This window comes from Vidua chalybeata, chromosome 1, assembly GCF_026979565.1.
Source record: "Vidua chalybeata isolate OUT-0048 chromosome 1, bVidCha1 merged haplotype, whole genome shotgun sequence".
Classification (NCBI taxonomy): Eukaryota; Metazoa; Chordata; class Aves; order Passeriformes; family Viduidae; genus Vidua; species Vidua chalybeata.
Genome location: NC_071530.1, coordinates 110,951,614 through 110,976,643, shown reverse-complemented (window position 1 = coordinate 110,976,643; position 25,030 = coordinate 110,951,614). Strand labels below are relative to the sequence as shown.

The 25,030-nt window shown below is 40.2% G+C and overlaps 1 protein-coding gene across 21 annotated transcripts in view; it reads right to left on the bottom strand.

The window, feature by feature from the left end:
* Positions 1-1,379: 1,379 nt before the first annotated feature.
* Positions 1,380-25,030, bottom strand: part of DTNA (dystrobrevin alpha) — a 227,532-nt gene continuing 203,881 nt past the window's right edge. For 13 of the 21 annotated variants that reach the window (XM_053937820.1, XM_053937883.1, XM_053937905.1 and 10 more), the window contains 6 exons: positions 24,384-24,480; positions 18,951-19,110; positions 16,091-16,180; positions 15,417-15,585; positions 14,591-14,723; positions 1,380-4,909 (listed from right to left, as the gene is read on the bottom strand). In XM_053937820.1, the coding sequence (XP_053793795.1) occupies positions 4,754-4,909; positions 14,591-14,723; positions 15,417-15,585; positions 16,091-16,180; positions 18,951-19,110; positions 24,384-24,480 (805 nt within the window). In that variant the 3' untranslated portion in view covers positions 1,380-4,753. Of the gene's footprint in view, positions 4,910-6,507; positions 6,551-6,710; positions 6,801-9,523; positions 10,240-11,278; positions 11,324-14,590; positions 14,724-14,789; positions 14,919-15,416; positions 15,586-16,090; positions 16,181-18,950; positions 19,111-22,841; positions 23,075-24,383; positions 24,481-25,030 lie in introns of those variants that run through there. The other 8 variants (XR_008429855.1, XR_008429856.1, XM_053937848.1 and 5 more) reach the window with 8 other exon arrangements.

Here is a 25,030-nt window from a genome sequence, read left to right as displayed (position 1 = left end):
TTCCTCCTTTATAAGTCTATTTTCCCTGCAAAAAGCAGTTAGAGTAACCAAGAGGCAAAGAGAAAAACAGCCCTTGCCTATAAATTAGTTTTCACTGGCTCCTTTGTTCCCCAGGGGCCATAGATTTGATTGTGGGTTAGGAAGCAACATAGCAATTTGGGATTATGCATGGATAAAACAGAGTTATCCTCATGAGCTTATATGTCATCATACATTACAGTCTTGTGGATATGAATTTGGACTGGGATTGTGGGGGCGAAGTTCAGCAGATCTGGCAAACAATTTACAGTGTAAAACGGTCATCTTTATTGAAGAATGTCAACATGTAGACAGGAGAATTAGGGCAAATAAACCCTGGTGATTTATAGGTTACCACAGCAGTCAGTGCTGAAGGAGGCAGCAGACTGGGCTTTATCTGCTTCCCAACACACTGGGGTATCTGCTAAGTAGATAGAGAGTATTTTTGGTTTGCTGCTACTGCTTTCCATCTAACAGACCCCTCCCTGGTGTAACTCATTGGGCAGCTAACAATTCTGAGTGCACAGCTGTGGATATTTTGGATGTCAGTGACACACTCTGGGACAGCGGCTGCAGTGCATCTGCTGGGAAGGGCTGCCACCACACCCAGCTGCACCACTGGGCATTCCAGATGTTGCCACATCCTGATGAGTAGCCCCAAGCACTGCACCAGAACACAAACCTGCTGCTTTAAATGCAAGCTCTTGCTTTGCAACTCCATGCTCTTTTAGGTTAGCAACCAGTTGCAATTACCAAGAACTACAAGGAAAGAAATCTTAGAAGTGTAATAGGAAAAACATACTTTGTGTTCATCTGAAACAGAAGAACGTGTGACTGCGTATGGTAAAGCCATTCAAATGTGCCTGTTCCAACATTTTCTTCCTTCTAAGGCCAGAGAAACACAGTAGTTAAGAAAAAAATTACACTACTGCGGATTGTTTAGGTTCCTGAGAACCATGTACCACCTTCTAAGTTTGTACCAGGCACCTTGTCAGGCCTTATGTCTTCTGCTTATGGTCATTTTCATTGCTGTTAAGTGGATTCAGGGGCAAGTGTTTTACAGATGGAGAACTTAATTTTCAAGTTGTGAAACTGCTAAAGATATGGAGAATTAAGAAAGGAAGAAAGAAGAAACTGCTTGGGCCACTGAAAGCAGGTGCTGCTTGATACCAAGTTCAAAGCACTGTGGAAGGTGGTGGAAGGAGTTCTCCTGTGAAGTGGTGGAAGAGACAAAGACTACTCGCTGAACCACAGGGACACACTTTCCTTCCCTTCCCTACAGAAAAAAAAAAAAGCTGTTTGGGTTCCATGGAACAGGACATCCAAAACCAAAATAAGCCACAAATATGATGGTCCATAAATTCCTTTTAAAAATCTTTTTAATGAAGAAATAATTCCATTCCAAAATATAGACACACAATTAAATAGTTTAATCACTTCAAAATATAACATGTCCCCAGTAGGTTCCAACACACACACACAAAACAATACTTAACAGCAATACAAAAACCCCATACAATAGCAGTTCTGTTACAATACCAATGAATATCGTGACATTTTTAGTGTCTCTGTATCTGTCTCAAGTGGTGTCAAGTACAGTGTTTTAAAAATGCGTTGCACTTAGTAGCCTCAAGATGTAACTCTTCATACTTCTTTTTGTTTTTGGTTCAAAGGTAAAAATGCCCTTTATTCTTCAGGACACTGTGGAGTGCTTGTTGTTCACAGCTCCGTCTGCTGAATTGAACCAATGTGATTACAGCAACCCGAGGCTGCAATATTTACAAGGTCTATCTACAGTAATTGCCAAGAACCAATAAGAATGGGAGAAGGTGACGACTGAAAGTAAAGGCAGACGCACTTATGATAAATTATGACGCAACAATTTGGCTCATGCATATAAGAAAATACATATTATATCACAACAAAGGCCACACACCTTTTTATGCAGTTTAGTTAACATTACTACTTACAGACAACCCATTCTCCACCTTCGCTTTGGACATTCAAGGACCCTATACATCTTCACATCCCTGTCTCCTGATTCCAAACCACTGGTTTTCCTCCAGTGACAGTAAAACCACCCGGAGTTTTGATGGTTGTGGTGGGCCATTGGTAATTAAGAAAAGGGCCATACCAGGGACCTCTTCTGTAATTGTGTTTGTTTTAATGACCGCAAACCACAACAAAAATAATATTCAACAAACAGACAAAGACCAGCTGAGTGACAATGCAGCCAGCTTAAGAGTTGGAAAAATGCTTAAAATAGACATTTGCAGAGCTAAATAAGAGGTGCTTCATCTCAGAGCTCCAGGGCATAAGGGACCCAGAACTCCTAAGGGATCATCTTGTTGACACCAGCCTAAAAGAAAGGCGCTTGATTAGTCAACTTCAGTCCTTACTCCTAGTTCGGAAGCTCTTGCAATGGATTTAGTCTAGTGCATCTATTTTAAGCATGGTGATAATGAGCACGCAGACATTAAGGTGATGGGAGGGATCTATTACTTTGGGTACAATTAGACATGACATAGGTTGAAATAATCAGCCATTGCACGTAGCTGTGTTCTAGCTTGTTTTCTCCCTGTTCAGGAAATGCTTGCCTGGAATCCTGAGCTGACAGCAATGTCTACAGGTTCACTGGAGTAGCTAAAAAAATGGAGTGCTAGGCACTAGTGGAGGCTAACTCATTCCTGAGAGGAGGTTGGAGGAGGGGATAGTGGAGGATATGGTGCCTGCCTTGCCAGGATGGCACATATCCCAGGAGCAAAGACCAGTGATTGCAAAAATGAAAAGCTTACATGAAGATATCTGGATCCCTTAGTATGCATTTGGATGTCTGAGAGCAAGCCCAGGTACACAAGGATATACAGACAAGAGATCTGCATACACAGTAAAATGATATGGAACATGGCAGCAGCTCTTTCATACAGATACTCATTCCCTAACACATAGTGCCCAGGGAAACAGCCACGAGCCTGGAGAATGCATGCAAACAAGTGGACTTACTGGGTCGAGCTACATAGCAATCTCATGTAAACACGGCAGCACACATCCACGTCACCATGAAAGCAAGGACAGACAAGCCATGTTAACCTGCTTTAGATGGGTATCTCATCACTTGCTGTAGGCAAACTGTGCTGGTGTGAAATATCTGTATGAAACACCACTGTTTTCAGGGCTGTTAGACAGTGTCACTTTAGGTCAGCCAGGTACTGGAAGCCCAATATTGTATTAGGGCAGTAAAATTGCCTTGGCACAGAGGCGGCCCCGAGCTAACATTGTGCAGCTCAGGAGGGCCAGGCAGCCAGCATGGAACACCTCCTGGTGTCCCTGCCCAGCTGCTGCTCCAGCTGTCCCTGGCCTGGCTCTGGTCCCTCTGCACGGCAGTGCCATGTGCCACAGAGGTGTCACCTTTGTTTCGGAGCAGGGTGCTCTGGGGAGCACGTTGACGCTAGTTTGTGTCAATGCCCACTCAGGAGTATCTGTAGGTTTGTAGTCACAGCAGAGCAAACACTTTTTAGCCAGCAGCCTCACTGCCTAGCCCTGCCTAATGGCCACATCAGTCCACTTTCTCCTGAAATGCCTTGATACTGGAAAAATACTAAACTGGACTAAACTCCAATTCTGTAACTGTATGCCTGTCCTTTCGCAAGAATCCACTGCTCTTCTTGTGCTTTTTGCTGATCGCTATTTCTCCATCCAGCTCTGAAAGAGTCTCACCACACATTTCCAAGAGGGCATGCAGAACATCTGGTGGCTGGCTAAGGCAGTACACATTCGGAAATCAAAAGAAAACAGTTGCAAGCGCACTTTAAGCCTGTACATTTAAAGCTGAAGGCCTCGAAAATAACATCATGGAAGAGTGTGAGGAGGAAGAGGAGGGGCAGAGAGATGGAAAGAGCTGGTTTGTTGAACACATGCTTACTAAAGCTAAAACATCAATGAAACAATACCATGGAGGATTATACGTAACATCAGTCAGTTCAGGGATCTTATGGCACCTGTGGTTTATAAACAGCTTTAGCAACGAGTATTTCAAAACATAGTTCACAGTTTTAAGAAGATCTGTGCTGATTTAAAAACTAGATTCTATATCATTTGAATGTCACCTTTTGTATATGATATCTATTTGGAAAAAAAATATTTACACTAACTTCTATGGCTGATTTGTTAGATTATTTTGAAAGAAACATTCCTAAGTTACACATTAGCCCTAAATTAGAGAAGTTTATTATTATTATTAATTATATTATTATTATTTTAGTACATTTTGTATAAGCCTTAATTTAAAGACTTGCAAACAAATTGCAAATATACTCTGGTACTTTGTTTTTGGGCTACTAGATATATACACTCAGGAGTATCATCGTTCAGTGTTAAATGCATAATTGTCGCTTTTTATTTCTCCCGTGGAAAAAAAAAATGTACAGTGTATAGTAAACTGATCTACTAAAATCTCAAAGTATTCAGAAATCAAATTTCTAACTATAAACAGTATTGTCATTGTAAACTGAACAGGTTCAATATCATGTGCAAAGGGTTTATGTGAATTATTAACAACGCTGCCGTGTGTGACGGCAGCACGCGCATCAGTCTGTTTGCTTCGCCAGTAATGAGCCATGTTACAGAAGATGTAGCTAATATCAGTTAGCTTTAAACAAAAGTCTTGTTGTCAAAAAACACACATCTACAAACTACAACTCTTAGAACAAAAGTACTGTGCTACAGTCCTCAGAACTTAGTTATGTGATTTTTTTGTCAAGAGACGCTGCACCTCTTGGTTCCATTCTTCTGTGAAGTTTGCAGCTGAGTTTTCTTCATCGTCTGTCCGAAAGCAGCTCTCCTCATCATCAGTTCTTACGTAGCTTTCATTGTCTGTCTGACTGCAGCTTCCCTGTGGAGAAACATTTATGGAAGGTTTTAAAAGATTTCATGGAAGGTTTTTTTTTTTTAAAGAGTGCTGGTTTAACATGCTGCACCCACGCAGGCAGAGCAAGTAAAGCCTCCAACTGCTGTTTCATTGAGAGAAAAAGGGAGCTGGCCAATTCCTGTAGTTATCCCTCAAGGAGTTAAAAAAGGAAAAAAGCCATTCTACCTAGATGAGCCATAGGTATTTGAGCTGTAATTAGAAACTTACAGGCCATGTGGGAAGTTGGAAACTTCCCTTGTAATGGGCAAGAAGCCTGCTCTGCTGTGGAACCTTGGGGTAACTCAGTCTGCATTGACACAGATTTGCAACATTCCTATTTTCCCTTCCACTTTCCCCTTCCATCTCGCTCTATAAATATACTATTGAAAGTGAAACCATGGTTCATCTGCCTTGTGCAGTGTTCAGCCACTTGATTTACAGCCACTCACCATCAAGCCTCCCCTCACATGTAAATGTCTTGTATGTTTTATTGTGTCTAAGAGAACCCGCAGTTACTCGAAAGGATGATTCTGGGTGCTACAGCTCATGAACAGCCTAGTCCGCTGTATGCTGTATGTCCTCTGTGTGCTGAAGCATCAGTGAGTACGTTAAATTCCTACAGAAGAGGCATCAAGTTTTAGCTGGTAATGGAAAATGTTTGATAGGTTACTGCTGCTCCTTCTCAGAACCATGTCAGGATCTACAGTCAGGTAATACTGCAAACTTCTGCTTCTGGCACATTTCTTGTAAAGGCACTGTTTACACATTTGACCCTTCCTAAGTTAAGGAACTCATCCCTTTTTCTTTTGAACTACCTCAGAGAGAAAACCAATCTGCATTGCATGAGATACGATAATCACAGCATAATATACCACTCCCCACACATGAATTCTTTTCTACTCATTTCAGGCATAAAGCTGGCCTAAAAGACGGGAGATGAAATGCAAATTACTCTGGCAAAAATAGGTAAATTAAATCTGATGAATGAAGAAAGGTCAGGTAATTTAGTTTGCTGTTTCTCCTTCCTGAGACCATTTGATTGTATTAATTATTCAAGCAGAAACACTTCCACCCTACTCCTTAATACTTAAGCATGCCAAATGGTATGATGATCTTAATTTGGTGTCTCCTTGTGTCAGATGGTTACAAAAGACAAGCATTAACATTTTGTTGATAAATGCAAAGGAAACCTGCACTGCAAGTCTAATGAGAGTTTCATTAAAGAAATCTGATGTACACCTTAAATTATATATTTTAAAAATCAGACATGCACCTGTACTTAAGTCTAAGCAAACTAATTTGGTAATCTTAGTAAAGGAACGCTTTGCTGTTCACAATACAGACAAAAAAATGCAAATCAAAGGCATGGAAGAGGTCAATTCTCAGCTGCCTGACACTGACTTTTACTGAATCAGCTTCAGGGTTATGTAAATAATAGAATCCTTTAAGCTGGAAAAGATCATTCAGTCCAGCCATTAACCTAGCACTGCCAAGCCTCACCACTAAACCATGTCCCCAAGTGCCACATCCACATGCCTTTCAAATATCTCCAGGGATGGTGATTCAACCACTTCCTTGGGCGGCCTGTTCCAATGCTTGGCAACCCTCTTGGTGACAAAATGTTTCCTAATATACAAAAATATAGGAACATCTCATATTTCGTGATGGTACTATTATAAACCACAAGAGTAAAATAAGAGTGGCTTGTGAAACATGGGATGCATTAAGACACATTGACAGTAATGTTAACTATTTGGGTTTGCTTCATATTTTCTGGATAAATTACTTCTCTTTGGTGGACTGTGGGAAGGGTTATTGTAAATTCTCCCCAGGCTTCTCTCTGTTCCACAGCCAGCACTGGGATAAAGATATTTTCCTGCAAGAGATAATGAGTACTAATGAACCTCAGAGCTTTAAATTCACTGCAATGTTTTCTAAGTGCCAAAATTAATTCCAAGTTAAGACTCTTATGATTTTTCATGATATAAAACTGTTTCTAGACCTCTGGTGTTACTTAATCCACAGGTTCTTTTCTGTTACTTGTCATCCAGTGATTTTTTCAAAAAACATCCCTGTCACTTGTGTAATTTTAGAACTGAATTCACAAATTTAAGCTCCTTCTTCCCTGATAACTTGGTCACAGTTTTTTTACAGTGTTTTTTACGCCTACATGCTAAGAAGAGGAGGACTTAGGGAGAAAAATAAACCAAAAAGAAAACCAAAACATAGCTGAGTGAATGTAGCAGACAATTTTGAAAATTACTGTGCTGTTATCCTCCCGTTATTTTCAAGTGGAATGGTCCAGATAATGCTAGCTTTTATGTGTTTGCTCAAGAAAAAAACAGGAAAGACTGGACTACACTGACCACACTCTCCCTTGGCCCATGGGTTTCATCACCTGACATCTGATGTATTCTTAATCTCTGCTGGGAAACATGAAAACAGAGGTTCAAAAAAAATGACAAGAGATGAAAAAAGTATGAAAGTGTTACTCAACATGAATTCTGCCCTGGAAAAACAGTCAAGTTGAATACATGGTATTTTTAAAGAATACATTCATATCAACAATTTGAGAGGATTCGGGGTTTTTGTGTTTGAAAAAAAATCCACCTGTTTCAGCACAAACCATTCAGTCACTTTTGCAATGGAAAATGTCTCCCACAGACACACAAAACCTCAGATCCCAGAACAGTTCATGTTATAAGGTTTTGAGAGAGTGAGAGTGTTTGGAGTGGGACTGGAACAGAATCTTTAATTTAAATTATTATGTTTTTGTCGAGACAGGGAAAATCCCAGTTAAAATCTGAGAACAAAACCTGCAATAAATCCACCTCTCTGTACTCCCTCTCAGTGGATGCCTTAGGTCTGATTTCTATTAGCTTTTCACACCTTCTTTCATGTTATAATAATGCATATAAATGAATTAAGCATGACCAATTCAAATGTGTGCCAGCACTAAGAAAGCACAGCTTTAGAAAAATCTAGGAAATTGTAGATCTCGTGAGGACACGCCTACTGTATGAGTCAACAGCAACTAACTGAAAATGACAACTTCTCAACCAGTTTCTGAAATGCAGGATTTCTGCTCCCATTGGCCACCCTTGGCAAAAACCCAAATGCTATCAAGGGCATAAAGGTAAAATAACATCACAGTTTCACCTAATGTCAAGATCTGCCTAGTACCTGCTGAAAACAAGCTTGAGTTCACTCTATTTCTTTACTAAAAATAAAACAAGTATATTTAACATAAAAAGTAAATTGAAAACATAATTAAATTATGTTTTATATACTACTGGAATCACTTGTTCTCTTGGGAATTTGTTATACTAGATGCTATTTAAAATCAATTTTGGAAAATTGTACATAGCACTTTTAAAGATGAAAATGCAGACAGATTGTAAAAATCATCAATCAACTAACATCAACTTCAGATGAATGAGGAAATGAACAAAACTGTGGCTGGCCATCAGCAGCAATGTCACTGCAAAGGAGCTACAACAAACTGATCTAATTTTCCCCATCTTTGTTTTTTTTTTTTTTAAATACGCACAAATATAATACTGCTGTGAGAAAGAAAGTCTGCTGGCTTTCTACTTCCTATGGCCATCTAGGGCCATATCAGCTGTATTTGTATCATTATTGACTGAATAAGGGCTTAGAAATAAACTCTTTATGCAGCTTCTAAGCTTCAAGCAAGAACCCAATGAAAACTGCAAAAACACTTTAGATATCATGACTGGTATAAACTGTTTTGAAGTTATTTTTCAAGTGCTGTGAAATGTAAGTACGAAATAAAATACACAAGATATGACAGACTTCCATATTCCCAACAGAGTGAATCTTGAGACGATTCACTTACAATGTGAAGATGTATTTATCATAATGTACCATAATACATTTTGTTCTCGTGGATATAGGTGAAGTGCCAAGTCCACCAGTTTTGGATGCAAATTTCTGTAGGGCTGTGCTTTTATAGCTCCTGGGAATGCTACAGTCTTTGGTACTGGCCAAAGGGTTCCCCTGGGAGCTAAAAAGAATTTCACTATGAAAATCTTTCTTTTTGACATTTCAAAAATCATCTAGGAGATGAGATAGTATCTCAGTCTCAGGTATCTGCTAATTTGAGACAGGATATGTACTTTAAAGAAAGACAGGCTTTTAGGGGAGTATGTTTCCCTACATCACTATGTTAGCACTGCTTCCTAATAAAAAAGGAAACCTTACATAGAATTGCCTGAGTTTTGTAATTCTAATTAAAAGGGTTTTTTGACTTATTATTGCGAATTGTAATTATATTCAGTTGTATACAAAATTTCCACTATATAGATAGTTATGCACACACACACACACATCGTTGTTGAAATATCTACTTTCTTTTCCACATGACCTGATCTAAAACTGACAACTGCACCAAAACAGAGTAAAGAAATTTATTTTTCCGGCTGTAAATGTAGGGAACTCTACATGGCTCATGTTTTTAACATGACTACTGAGAAAATGAATGTAAGCTGAGGAGCAATGTTAGGAGAATTTTTATGAGCAGTTATTTGGTGTTTATAGTACTCTGGGTATTGAAGTTTATTTGCTTTTCACATCCAGTTATTCTGCTTCAGCTGCAAGAGACACTGAGACAGATGCCTTGGAAATCCCCTTTAGCAGCTCCTTTCACAAGGTACACATTTTAACAGTCAAATTTTATTGTCATCAGAAGACACAAACCCCTTGAATCCTGGTCAAGTTTTACCATCAAAACTGCCATATAAATGAGGAGGTCTAGCATAAAACATGACACACAAAATCTAACAATCTGAGTTCCTGTTAGAGTTGGCACTGGCCAGTTCACTGGTTTTGCTCATCTGAATATGACCCTGCTCTCAAGCTCCAGTGTCCATTTGATTGTTGACTTGTGCTGGCTTTTAGCTCTGGCTTTGAGGAAGAGGCTTAGTCTGCAGACCAGAATCAGATCCCTATTCTGATTTCTCCTCTCTTTCCATCCCCGTTAGCCCATGGTTCAGTGTCTCAGCAGGATGGACAGCACCATGTCACTGCCATCTTCACACAGCAGGGCACTGCACTCTCCTAGAAAGCCAGAAATGCAGAGTCCATGGATTCAGATGAGGCAAGAAGAAATGTGTGGTCTCCCATTTTCTGGGCAAAAGTTCAGAGTTACAGGCTACTTCATAAAAATAGATGTTTTCTGTCTTCCTGAGGAAAAACACAATTGCTGAACTTGGCAATAACTTCAGTGCTGCAACTGTGAGGTCAGCATGTGTAAGGAACATGACCTGAATATGGTGATGCCTTGTTGGGGCTACCTAAAAACAGAGGTCAGACAAAATTAAGGGAATAAAAAGCTGTTATATTTATTGAAGGGCCTTCAGGTACATTTCAGGCAGATGAAGCCCCCCAGGGGCTACACCCAAAAAATGGATGACAGGTCATGAATTTTCACACTTTGATAAGTTTGGTCCATTTGCATACTGGGGGTGAATCTTCCAATTACAGCTTCAGGCAATGAAGTAATTTACCCCAAGTTTGCTCAGCCCCAACTCACATTTGTTTACATCTCTTGGGGCCTGAGACAGTAAGGTGTCCTTAATTCCCAGGCTTAGAAAGGAATTGTTTTGTCTTACCAAAATGGGAAGACAGTAGCTAACACTCTATATGGAGTTTAGAGTTACACACTAAAGAACTGCAGGATTACAAATATATGAAAAATATAAAAGCTAAAATCCTAAGGCATCAATGGGACAGCAGGGAATTTATAGATCTTGCCATATTTCTGAACTGCCAGCTTCTACACAGTAGCTGAGTGCCTTCCACTTTTTGGGGCTTTTTAAACTTCCACGACACATCTGAGGATACCTCTGTGGTTAAGCAGCTGGTGGATTGCTTTCTTTAATGTTTGCATAAGTCTTGTTTCACACACTAGAGTAGATGTTCTGATCTCATCAGAAATTATTTAGTTCAGTTATCCTAGGAAGACTAAAGCATTGAATGGAATTAAACTCAGGTCTCCTGAAATGTAATTATCCTTATCTTCTGGACAAAGTTCCTCTGTACTGGTTAATATATTTGTCACCATCCCCAGGGATGAAAAGCCCATGTTCTCACTCTGATGGTCAACAAAGGAAAAACGTAAAAAGGGTGATGGCTTAACAGGAATCCTTGGGACTTAGAACAGATTCATAAATTAGAATGGATTCAGAGAGATTCCAAGGCATCTCAACACACGTTAAAAGGTGAAAGAAACAGCATTGTCACATACATTCAGGTGCCACAAGATGCATTGCAACTGAATGTATATTATGAGGATTAATTCCAAACTTTCTTCTAAATTATAATAATACTTACTTGAGAGGAGAGAGAAGAATATTGCACTCAACTTTGCAAACTGACCTGTAGATAACAAAGGACAGAAAACAGGAAGATGACAAATTAAGCCCGTGAGCAGCCAGGAAGTGTATTATTCTGAAAAAAGCCATGCACAAGCCTAGAAATAAAGGGAACAATTAGGGACCCAGAAAATAAACCCAGTGAAAACTGTTTTACACAACATATCAGCAAAAGACTGTACCAAGAACAAAAGTGGAAACAGATGTGGGAGGATACACGCTGTTAGCATTTATACTTGTGCATTAAATGTGTTTGGGTTTTTTCTGATACAGATACTTGTTATTTACAACATGCTTAAAAAAAAAAAGAGAGAGAAAGAAGCCTCCTCTAAGGTTTCCTGTCCCTGATTTCCCTATGTATCTTGGTTTTTTAATACTAATTTAGAGTTCAGCACAAAAATCTTTCTTGGACACAAGGTGACACAAAATAACAAGAGTGGGTTTGGGCCAACCATCTTTCATGCTACACTACATCTAACATGTTTTTCTAAATGTGCTGATTTTACACGAAGTGAGACATTTAATAACATAAAAATGGTTACCAGATTGTTACTGAGGTGACCATTCTGCACCCTTAGTAGGAGTTCCTCCTTGCAGATTTTTTCAGCTGACAATTGCATTACGATAGCTACAGCTTCTGGCTTTCTTTGGCAATCCAGATGAATGCAGTGTATATGTGAGTACAAACAGTAAAACAGCTTGTAATAAATTCCAATGGTTTGATGCAAATGAACATAGTTGACCTGGCCTCTGTTCAACAGGATACCCTAAACAGAAATTTTCCAATTTTCCTTTGTTTTTCCAAATAGTAAGCTGTGGCTTTTTTAGAATACTCAGTGATATTAAGAGAAGAAGGGATAGAAGAGCGAAATACCACAAATAAACAGCAAATTGCGGAGAACAACCGATGTCAAAGCACATGTCTCAGGGTCAATATATGACATTCTCCAACCAGCGCCTAATCATCTTAGTAGTCCCTATTAACTTAGTATCTTTTCTTGCTTCCTTTAAACCCATTCCCTAATTTAAATGGCATCACCCGTACTGGGAAGGACTTCTCATGCATTGCCATTACATGCTTTGGGGCTGTGGTATCAACTAAAAATAGATTCTACTTACAAGTCACTACTGTCAAATCACTGCCTGATAGGAGCTGACAATCTCACAGACAGTAAAATACATCATGAAACTTCTGAAAAAATGCTGTTAAGCACAACTTGTCTAGAAAGAGGACTTTCTGTTCCCTCAGTGAATATATTTTTGACAAAAAAAGCTTTTCCTTTTTTTGGCCATGGGAGGGTGTGTGTGTGTGTGTTGGGTTTTTTGTCTGTTTTTGTCCCCTGGTGGAAACAAATAATATAAACCAATGGGGAATAAACTTCACTCATGTGTAGTCTTGGCTCACCTAAATTCAGGAGTTTTATTCTGATGTTAATAGGGAGAATATTTCCTTCCTTTCTCCCGGGAATGTTGGTGGAAAACAGCAGAAAAACTATTTTGACTGAAGCAAGAGTAACACCCAGCACCATCAAGTGACATGCGTAACTTCTCCTGCCCTTATTTGCAGTGCACATACATACTGCATTTTATGCGTGTACATAATCCAGTTGTAACTTGTGAAACTCAGGTAACACTGTTGCCATATATTGCTCTTCCATACTGTAATCAAAATACAGTCAAACTGGTTTGTTGTTCTTTCTGAAGAACATGGAATTTTTACCAGCAAGAATAACATTTATTATTTGATGCCTAACAGCTGTGACTATTTAGGCACCCCCTTCTCTAAACTGACAACTACGTTTCATTACATGACCAGCTGTTCATCCTGTTCAGAAGTTTAAAGGTTGTGATTTTTGACAAGTCTTATCTTGGATAAAAAGTTCTGACAAGTCCCCCTATGTCACCTGCTGTTGCCTTAGTAAATAATCTATAACAATCTTGCTCCTTTTATCATGTCCTTAAAGACCTCTGCAATGAAATTACTTTTGTCAATCTACCATAGGCATGTAGCAGGTCTACATCATCAACAACAACAAGATGTTCATATCAACCTCAAAGTTACCTCAAATTTTGACAAGACTCAATGAACTTTTACAAGACTAACATATCCTAGCAGCTTTACAGAAAAGAAGACCAAAAGAGCAGCTAATCTTCATTACAACACAAGCCTGTCAGACACAGATTGTCCCCAAAGTGACCAGCACTAAACAGTAGAGGAATATTACCAGAAAAGAAAGCTAGATTTTATTAGCTCCTAGGAATCAGCAGTATAAAGAATTGCTGCCCATGAAGTGATTTTGAACCTCATTTGCAGACATCTGGTCTCTCAGAACATGTCTAATTTGGTTTTTGTACCCCATTTAATATGTTCTTTAGGGGTGAGGTCCAAATTTGAGCCGATCACCACATGGAAACAAAGTTGTTTTTGCTTGTTTCAGCTCTGCTCCCAAATAACTGAACTAGGCTTTCTCTGCTATTGACACTACTTCTAACTTTATAAGAAGTAATGTATTTTAAATTCAGATATTCCAAGTCAGAATAACTGAAAACATGGCAATAATCTGCAACACCAGGTAGAAGTGGAGACCATGATGCAAATATGGGCATCTAAAGAATTCCAGCTCCCCCTGGCATATTTGCTTTGCTCAGACTCTTAAACAAATGCCCTTTGAGAGCTTCCTCAGGGAGGTGTTTAATAACAAATCCCCGGGCTTCTCTGCACCAGATGCTTGTTGAATACTTGGTTCTCTGGGATACAATTTGTTCCAGACTCTTTTCTGTACCTCCAGATTCTGACAATGACAGTAACACACAGACTGCACCTGAGCTTCATTTCACATTGGAGAAACCCTTATGCTTAGCTTTAGCTTTTCAAACCCTTAGCTTCTTGCTATTGGAGAAAAAAAAAAGACATGAAAATAGTAGGGCATCTTGACACCACCTACCAGCACCTATGGTAGTGGGGAATAAGCTCTAAGTGACTTGGTAGGCATGGGCAGAGAACAAGCTCAGAGGCAGCTCTGTCCCACCTGCTTCCCTGGTACCTGTATGGACCACTGCTGTGTGCCTCAGGCAGTGTAGTCTTCTTGGACAGGCACAAAAGCTGGATGCATGTGTGTCTGTGTAAGGGTGGCAGGAGTTTTTGGAATGTGGCTGCTCTGGCAACCCAGAAGAGATCACACCAGGGCTGGTCAGATAGCACTGGGCACCTGAGGGCCATCATCCTTTCTCACTTATGGAGAAACATGGGCAGCTGGTGTCCTTCTCCCACCTGGTACGCCTCATCCTGCAGCTTCTGCTTCAGGTACTCCTCCATTTTCAGTTCATTCTCCAGCTGGCGCACAGAGTCATTCTCGTAATTTTCATCATCTCCTCTGACATAAGGGTCTCCGTCTTCTGTAACCCTAAAGATAATTATTAATAAATAGCCTCCTGAGATGAATGACATTCAGAGCCAATAAAACTTCCCTTTATTGTAATCTGTGAGGACTGTGGGATACTTTAGACCAGTTAGTATTTTCCTGGCAGTGGAGAACACTTCTGTTATTTCCCTCTCTCATGAAGTACACCAAAGGGCACATTCTGCTGAAGGCACTCCCCTAAGGAAATGAGTAACAAAAGTTCTCAATAACTTCATACAAAGAGGCTGAACTAAAAATAACTAGAAAGATGCCTGTTGTCTCTAAAAGGAAAGGTTGTAAAAATCAATCTGTTCATCAATTGAGTAGGTCAATGAAAAGCATTCTGTCTTTTCCACTTACACATTTCTCCTTTTCCAGTGAGCCCTAACAGGTCCCTCAGTCTGGATAAACAGGGAATAGGACTGCAGGGCATGTTTGGGAAAACAGATGTCCCACAGCCTCCATGCTGCCTGAGTATTCCAGGCTGGATGTGAGACAGCTCACTCCTGAGGGAGTCCTGAGTTTCAGGCTTTATTGTTTACAGAGCCCACTACTATGTAACCATGAAGCACTTGTATTTATGCTTTTTTTTTTTCCTCTTCAAATAATTGAGAGGGAGAGGAAATACTGTGTGCTGCACAGTGTTTTCAGAGGAAGAAGAATGAGATCAGGAAGGGGTGTCAGGCAGGTACCCACATGTCGCTGCGCATGGAGCCGGTGGCAGCAGCGCTGTGGATGTACCCTGGCTTCCGGGCGTGGATCTGTGCCAGGAAAGCCTTCTCAGACGTCGGGGATGGAACCAGATCATCAAAATGAGTCCGTCCAAACTCAGAATCCACATTGCTCTCTGTCTCGCTGCCCACTTCTGTGAAGCAAAAAGTCCCATTTAACTTTCACAAAAGTACATGTGCCTATTTCTTTAAACATTTCTTTGCCTTTCCAACCAAGAATGCCATCTCCTCATAGTGATTAAAAGCATATAATTCTACTTATATTGGCAAAGCTTATAGTTTTCTTCTTGGACCAAACACTGAAAATTTTGCTTATCTCAGTTATTAGGTAGGATATTTTAATGGTAATACTACAGACTGCATTTTACAACAGGTCCTGTATGATCTGTGCTAAATCTAATTTCTTAAGAGTGAAATCCCACTCCATGTGGAATCACAGACAATTTTTCACTGTATCCAACTGCACCTCTACATCCACGGCTCTGAGAACTGCTGAGTTCCAGAAGCTGTAACTTAGGGATTTTTTTTAACAAAAGCATAAAAATCTTTGAAGATATTTATCTTCCTACCTCCTACTTTTTTCCCCACAAATGTGAAATGTCACTGTGGTGACTATTCCCCCTCGTCAGCCTCACTCACCAGAATTTAGTTCTTTTACCAAAGAAGACATGGTGTTGGTGATTGAATCTGCTGCCACCAGCAAATCATTTCTTAAGTTTCGTCTTGCACCTGAAGCAAGAGATGGACAAAGCACAGTGTAACTATTATTCACATGACATATGTTTTACTGTTGAAAGCAGTTTTGACCCTGCTGAAAGCTGTCATTGTGGTAATTCAGGGTATCAAAGTCCTTGCGAGGGGCACGTGCAGAAGAGTTCTCTGCAGAATGGCCTCATTTACTTATGCTGTATGCAAAAGCAGAAGCCTACCCTCATGCTTCATTTAACCACAATGCCAGATATGTGGAGATTATTCATTGCCATCAAGCTTGCATTTGTGTGGTGACACCAGCAGACCAGGCCTGGAAGATTAAATCCAGCGTGAACTCATTTACAGTGCCTGTGGGGGAGGATGGAAGAAATGAAGTGTTTTCTCTAAGTTCCCACAGCTCAGTTTAATGATACCATTATTGCCAGATATGTGCCAGATAATTATGGCAAATGTTGAAGAAACACACTTGACCTCATCCCTCATCAAGACTATATGGATTTCTCTCCTCTGCTCCCTCTCAGCCTCTCCTGTAGCTCAAGATTTTCTTATATATTTTGTAATTTACTGTCTCTCTCTCTCTCTCCCCACAGCCCCCCTTGTTTTTTTTTAATAAAGGAAGCACAACTGCTTCTCTAAACAGCCCCAGGCTGCTTTTAAACTCTTTCTAATAATGCATCTAGAAGTGTTTCCCTGCTGAACCTGGCAATATTCCCTTAACCATAAATCATGAGAGATTCTTGTGAGCTGCATGGAATACTCCTTCCTTAGGAGGGGTCTGTGGGTAATGTGTGCTTAAATCCCTCAAATCCCGAACACAGACACTATTGTTGAATAGCTGAATAATCAATATATTCCACAGAATCACTAGTCTTCCAAATGCAACAGGAATAGGCTACTGTAGATTTTTTAAAACTCGCTGAATGCAAACCAATATATTTGAAAAGGTTTCTCAAATCCTAAGGAGGTTTTTTTTTAATGTATCCATTAGCAAATAGTTACTGGAATGTAAATGATAGTAGTTAAACTCTTACACACAGACAACCACTCCCTCTCTAAAGTCTTCCCAAATTTGTGCCTCTGAACTATTGCAAATGCTGGGAAAGAGAAATGGAAACAATGAAGAGAAAACGTCCTTTAACCATGGCTTGTCTGCATTATGTGTATATAGGCAGATCTCTGTTGGTGCAGCAGAGAATGGAGACATAAAATCTCAGCCCAACCCCCTCACAAAGTCATATGTCAAGATGTGACAGAATGCTGGCTTCAAGTTCTCTGGGTTTGACCTTCCCATCTAGAGCTTACAGTAAATAATGACACAAACCTAGGTATTTATCAAATGCAGCACTTTTAAAATGTGATCACTTAACTTCTTATATTGCTTTTGATCTTGAACAGAACACATTTTTACACTTAAAATGCATTTGCCTGAGGCAGACTTAGCATTGTTTAAGGATATTTTATTGTGGCCACTATATTATTTATCTTACTCTTAACTCTAGAAGAAGCTGTCTCATTACAACATAGGAGCTAGGGCTCCATATTTTTGCCTGTCTTGATCTTTCTCATAGCAGAAAAAAAGGAAAACATATTGCCTGTTTTTCTTTCGCCACAGAAAATGAGATTAGCAGCAACTCGTTATGTTGGGACCAGGAATTATGCCTGTGTTCAATACTTGAATTGACCACTGCTTTAGGAGAAAGTTCCTGATTGCATTACAGATTCAACCTTGTCCAAAAATACACACAAAGACACAATTTACAGGAAAATCAAGGAGAAGGGTGCTTGAGAGGGCTGAACTAGGCTCCTGGGAAGAAGCACGCTTCCACTGTAGTACAGGAACTTCTGAGCTTACATTTAAACTTATTTTTAATTTGTGCTGGGGAAAGAGGGGCAAAACTTATTCAGACCATAGAACTGCAATTATGCAAATATTTTAGAGAGAGAAGATTAAAAAAATAAGGACTGTTTCTTTATTTAGATGACAGAGACTACGTGCTTTCTGTGTTATTCAACATAATAATTTAATTTCTGGCTTCAGAAATTCAAAACACTTTAAAATTTATTCTTACTTGAAAAAAGAGTGGGAAGGTGATGACAGTTTTCTGGAAATGCAAGGAAAGGGTTCACCTAGACTTTCAGACTTGATTCCTGTCTAGTCTAACTGGACCCTTCTCAGGCCCAAAGCAAAAAGACAAGGGACAACAGTCACAAGCTGCATCAAGGGATGTTCCAATCAGACAGAAGGACAAAGGATTTACACAATAAGGATGGTGAAATTCTGCAACAGAGAAAATGAGTGACAGAAGCCATCCAGAACTCAGCCGGTAAAGGTCCTAATTTGATCTCACTTTGAAGCCCTCTTTCTTGGGGCAGAAAGACACAGTGACAAAAGCCCTTTCCACCTGAACTAATTCTATTATTGTATCATTGACTTCTAGCAAAGTCTTTATTTAAAACACACTGACAATGCCTGCTGAGGTCAATAGCAATTTTTCTGGTTAACAGAGCAGTGATAACTGTTCTCATCCTCTTGCATCAAAATTCCTTCTTACCCCAAGCTCCATTAACTGGCATCATTGTCCAGTTTCTGCTTACCTGCTTGCTTTGACAACTTGCTTTGATGGCTGACAAAGTTGATTTTCAATGGCAAAATGCAGCTGTCACAGATATTTTTTGTTTTGTTTTATTGCATGCAACTCAGAAGGTCAAGTACATTAAGTCAGTAATCAAAAGAAATAATGATTCTTCAGTCTCCAAGTGCCTCAAAGAAGCTGTTAATGGGACTTACTTTGTGCAAAGGCTTCCTGCACATCTCCTCCCACCCCGGTCAGAGAGTCCTGAGGTGCGTGGGTCGGGGTGGAGCAGGCAGAGGCAGACCTGATGGGCATGGGAATCGGCCGGCTGATGGTGTGGCTGGGCGAGGAACGTGGGGAGCCTGCCCCCTGCGTCTGCAAAACAATCAAGGGGTTAAACACGGGCTTTGCAAGAGCCTGCCTGCTCTCCTGGTCACCCATCCCTCAGCTTAAAGGAATCGTGCTGTTTGTAGATCAGTTGGGTAATGTTAATTTTGCTAGAAGAAATAAACCAAAGTCAGTTGTTAGTTGACAGCAAGGCTTCTGTGTAGAGAAACAGTAAGTAGGAAAATATGAGTCAAGATCTGACTTCCTTCAAGCATGGGAAAATGTCAGGCAGCTAAATTTTAAAAAAATCCAAGTTAATAAAGACCACACTACAGACCTCTCTGCCCTCTCCCCTTTCACTCCCACAGTTCACATGCATGCCTGCTAAACTGTAACCCATTCTGGCTGTGAGAAGGGGAAAGCTGCTGGCACCAGCCTGGCTTTCAGCAGGCTGAAAGAGCAGCCCCTTTCAGCAGAGTCCTGCCCTCCACCTCCCTGCAGGACAAGTTCATGGTACATGCAACCTCTCAGTCACATAAAGTCTGACACTTGCAATAAATAATACACATTTCTGCTTTTTATTTGGAGCTAGAGAACTATTTAAGCCACTATTAAATTATCTGCTCCACATACTTGGACACTCCCAAAACACTGTGGGGATAGGGCAATATAAATTCCTGCTATGGGTTCAGCTGCTGGAAGTGAAAATGTTTTAACACCAGTCATATAAATGTCATGCTGTTAGCACCTCACAGTTAGGATCACTCAGCTGAAATTCAAGCAGACTTTACAAAACTGCATTTTTTACTAATGCACCTAGGTGAATGATACCAAGAGACACAGCGCTCTTCTCACCCTCTGTTTCAAAGTCCTGGCAATGTGTATCCATGTAAGAGAAAACTAATGCTGGAGCCCACACCAAACTGCACATGGCTTTTGAAACCCAGTGTTCAGCAGATGCTAAGGATGGAGGTGGCTTGAGTGCTTTTAAAGGGGAACTGCAACACGAGCTCCTGGTTGTTTTCAGTCAAATGTGACCAGAGAGGTGGTGTTTCCCTTATCTTGGCTTTATTTTAAAAATACGGGAGGATTTCTTAATTCTTCCCATGGCATTTATTTTGACTCTGGTATTGGTAGCTACTGCAGCTCTGATTATGTTTGGCAAATGTGTTCTAAGAAAGACAAGCACGGGCCATTGCAGGTTGAGTGCAGCATTACTCTTGAGACTTTTATAAATTCCTGACCTGGACCATAAATAATGTATCAGAATACTAAGCTATTTGTTCTTTTATCCTATCATCCCTTTCTAAGAAACATTATCACCTGAAAGTCATCAAGGGTAAATTAGTTTTATGAGAAATAAGCACATTACTGATGGAAGAATGGAGGATTCAATAGTTATAATTTCTTTAATTATTGGTTTTGGAACATTTACATGATGGATGTAAAAGGCAAATTGCATATATAAAGGCCAGATGCTCTCCTGTTTCTAGAATCGTCTATACTAGCTCCAGAAGAAATGGAGATATTTAGTCCTCCAGAGGAAAGGCCCAGAGCAACTTAGAGACACTTCAAGGTCCTTATTAGTCATAACCCCTGCACATCAGGCAGGGCACCCAGGATCTACAGCTTTCTTCTTTCATGCCCTGACAGAGCACATTTCATCCTCACTGAAGCACATTTGCAAAAGAATTTTTGGTTCTTAGCTCTCTGAAAGACAAGAGCCCTTTTTCCCTTGCCTTTTTCCTTAGCTCCCTTTTGCCTTTGATCTCTGTTCTAGGAACATCAACACAGTTGGAACTTTCAGAGAAAGATGAGGGAAAAAATGGACAAAATTTGCTTCCTGCCATCAAGTCATATTCAGGAATGAACTTCAGAATAGGCATTTTATTTACTAAAAATAACAGATGCCCACCAGTACTTCTGGGCTGGAATTTTCCCTTAGGAGATGTGGAAACTGCTGCACACCCAATGCTTACCCTCTGTCTGCTCTGCAGCTACGACTGAGATCTTGTGCTTATGATAAACACGAAATGTTTGGGAAGCACAGGAAGATGAAGCATTCAGAGTTCCTTGTCCAGGAAAAAACTCCTCACTTTTTATACTATTTGGGCAGTATGAGATGGAACTGATGAACAGCAAGTTAAAATAGGAGGATATTAGGGAATGCCTGATTTCAGAGAGGCGAAAACTCAATATATTTTACTCATTTAGATCCACCTCAGCCCAGGTTTGTGGGAATGAAAAGGTATTAGGATTGGATTCCTGCTGAGTGATTATCAGCAGAATTGTGGTTTTCAAAGGCTGGACCTAATGGTCTGAAATCTGCTATGACAGCCCGTCTTAACCTCTTGGTAAGGACAGCAAAGAAGACAAGCACTGAATTGCTCCCAAACCTTGACAGCTCTACGAACTAAGGACTAAAGCATGCTGAAAGGGGAGCTACCACAGCTACCGTGGATATTTGGATGGCTTCAGCTTTTTGTGTTGTACTTGATTGCAGCTATCAGTGTTCTCATGCCTCCCAGGAAAATTTCCAGGTATTTTATTTAATTCACCATCCCTAATCAAACTGCTACAGCTCTTAAGTTAACTCTTGCTAGGCAGGAAAATTTCCCCACTATCAAGTGTCATGCATGCCTAGCATAAAATGCTTGAAATGAAAACTGGCTTTACAGGAGTTTTAGCCCATTGCTCCCTCTGCTGGGACTGAACTGGGATGACATATGGAGAAATCACAGAGCCTCACCAAATGACAGGGATGTGAAGAACTCATTATCCTTTCTCAAGGAAGGGCAATGGAGAAATAGATAATTCATAAGCTTTAGATGAATTGCCAGGCTGCTCATTCCAATTGAATTCCTCCAGAAATTAATTTAATCCTGTTTCTCTCAACAGATCATGAAATAGCATAGCATAATGGGGATCATTAAATGGAAATGGTGAGAGTAATTCTTTAGCATCATCACCTGGTATTCAGTGAGGCTATTACTCTTGGGAAAAAAAATGTCATAAAAATACCTCATAGCAGCCTGAAAATGTGCTTTCACTTACACTGTCCAGTGAACACTTTATATGATAAGGTAACTCCTGTCACACTGGAAGCTTCTCTTTTGCGAACAGATCTTCAGAATCAAAAAAGACAGACCTTACACGGAGGTGGTATTTAGGCAGATTTATTTTTTTGAGTGCAACTCTACAAAAATTAGCCAAATGTTGGTTTTACGAAGGTGGGCATTACCTACAAACTCTGCATGCTGTATCACAGACAAAACACATCAGACTTGTGACTGCACTTCTGCTGATGAAAGCAGGAGGAAGTGAGTTTTGTTAAAATGAAACATTTTTATTGAACTCAGAAATCAGACTGCTCTCTGAAAAGTACCTTTTCTTTTTAAGCCTAATATATTTCCAAGATCCATTACAATACTGAAAAGCTCTGAAACAATTAATCTTCTAAAATTTACTATTTTTAATGTAAATACTTCCTCTTTTTGATCTAGGTTGCAGAAAACATTTATTTCCCTGAAGACTCATGGGACTGTTAGCATCAATACTGACTTTTAAAGATGTGCACACTATGCCCTGACTTTCTGGATAAAATGAGCTTTCAAACTTATTGCCCTTGTCTAATTTAAGCTCAGTTATGTTTTTCTTGAAAGTACAAGATTTCTCATTACATTTCCAAAATGTTATCTATTGAATTCATATTCTAAATGGGTTTCACTACATCTGAGGTGTGGTTTTTATACCTTACATGTTTTAATTTAGAGGAGTGAGGAAAAGATTCCTTGAGCCATGACTCACTTTCCAGAGCACTGTTTCATTGTGAAAATTGCTCCAAGACACTAATGTGGGAAAGAACTGCAAAATATTAATTTTGGTCAAAAGAACACACACACACACTTCTCAAGCAAAGGAAGTAACACAAATCACAGGAACACAATCACATTTAGGAGTTAGTAGGGCATCCAAAGAGAAGGTAACTTGCTACCTGTTTCAATTCTTCTTCCTAAAGAAAAAGAGGATCAGCACATAAGATGAGCCAGGATGTAAGTGAAGAACAAAAAAAAAAACAAAAAAAAAAACAAACCAAATTTGGAGCACAGGGTTAAAGGTGCAATCAAGATAGTTGAAGATATGAGACTAGGTTAAGGTCCCACCTCTGCACACTTTGAAACACCAGAACAGTGCAAAGTGTGCAGAAAGCTGCTGTCATTTCCTACCCCAAATTTTCTTTGTCCAGGCAGTGACTAACAGCAGGCAGCCTTCACTGCTGGTTGTGGCACTGCAGCATTTCATGGGTAGAACAAAAAGTATCCTGCCTGGTTCCAGCTCCCAAAAATCTGCTGGCTCTTCAGTAGGCTCTGCCACTGAGATGCCACCAATTCGTGCATTGTGGCCGCAAAGCCTGTGTCTAAGGAGGGGCAAGTGACATAAGGTGACAAACTCATCCTTTGATGCAAATGGATTTAAATAGATGCGTGCTGCATCTAAATGAAGGCATATTGCTATATGGATTTCAGTGGAATTCCTTCTGCTCTTATATGAGCCACATTTGACCCAAGTTGCACTGAATTTCCATGAACTCATTTGACCTGCCATAGGAAACAACTAAAGAGACTCCTGTGCTACTCAGGGCAATTTCTTCCAATGTGAATTTGTGGCATCATCTGTCCTAAAGCACATCAGGTAAAAAAGGCTGCAAATAAAAACACATCTTCCATCTCACCATAGTCTGTCTTTAAAAATGCACATGCTTTTTGATATCTTGGTTCTTAACTGAGCTCCTCTGTTGAGACATGTTTCACTTGTTGAACAAGGGCCTGCTTCTGTATCCAGGAAAATGAAACAAGTGCTGTAGGGAAAGCATCTCTGAGCAGAGAGAGGTAGATGTGGTTGTCAAATGACTCCTCTGACAGAACCAGCAACTGACTAAATGGAAACTTTAACTTAAGAGCAAAGTTAAAGTAGAAGTTAAAGGCATAGTGATTTTATCCTGTCAGCTGCAGTGAATAATAGTGTACAGTGCTGAGCTTTTTTCCTTACAGCTAATAGTTAACTTGCTTTGCGTGTTGGTTTCTTTACTTTTTCTTACTCCTCCTAGCAGCAGGTGACAATGACAATGTGGTGCTGCTACAGGAATGACATCATCTGAGAATAATCTGAAACCCCTGAATTAAAAGACCAAGGCAAAACATAGAAAGGGAGGGAAACACAGCCAAATTGTGTGGGTAGAAACAGTCAGGTTCTGCAGAACTCTGTGGTTACATATCCTCCCTCTCCTCTCTTGCTTGGTAGTACCAGGTGGAGCTCCTTACCTTCAGCAGCTTCATGAGGCCTTCTAACTGAACCATCAGCTCCCTTCGGCTTTCCTGGAGAGCAGACATCCTCTGCTCCAGCTCATCCTTCCGCTGTCTGAGAAACAAGGAGACCTGATCAGAGCTTACCCCTCACAGCAGCAGCAGCTTTCAGCTGCATCATTTTGCCAGCCCTGTGGGGACACTATGGGGACACAGGCCTACAGACCACAGGAAAGCAAACTCACTGTATGAATTCAGAACAGGGTTTAGAAATGTGGCTATGTGAAGGCTAGGGAGTTCCTTCTCACTGGGAATCCTCATAGGACTGAACAGTGATTAGGGAAAAGACAGACACTGACACAGACCCTTCTTCAAAGAACAAATGAGGTTCAAACAAGCTTGTGTTATATTCCCTTGTACAAATGCCTGGCAATTTTAGCTTTGGAACTCTCGAGTCAATAACCTCACTAGCTGTCAGGAGAAATTAAAGACATGCCCTGAAGGACAGGAAATTACAGCAGGGGCACTGAACACAGTGAGATATGAGAGAAGCTAAGAGAGTTCAGAAATTCAGACAAAAACCCACAGACCCACAGTGATCTGCTTTTGTTTTTGTTTCTGTTTTTTTTTTTTTTTTTTCCTGAAAGCAAGAGGAAGACCATCAC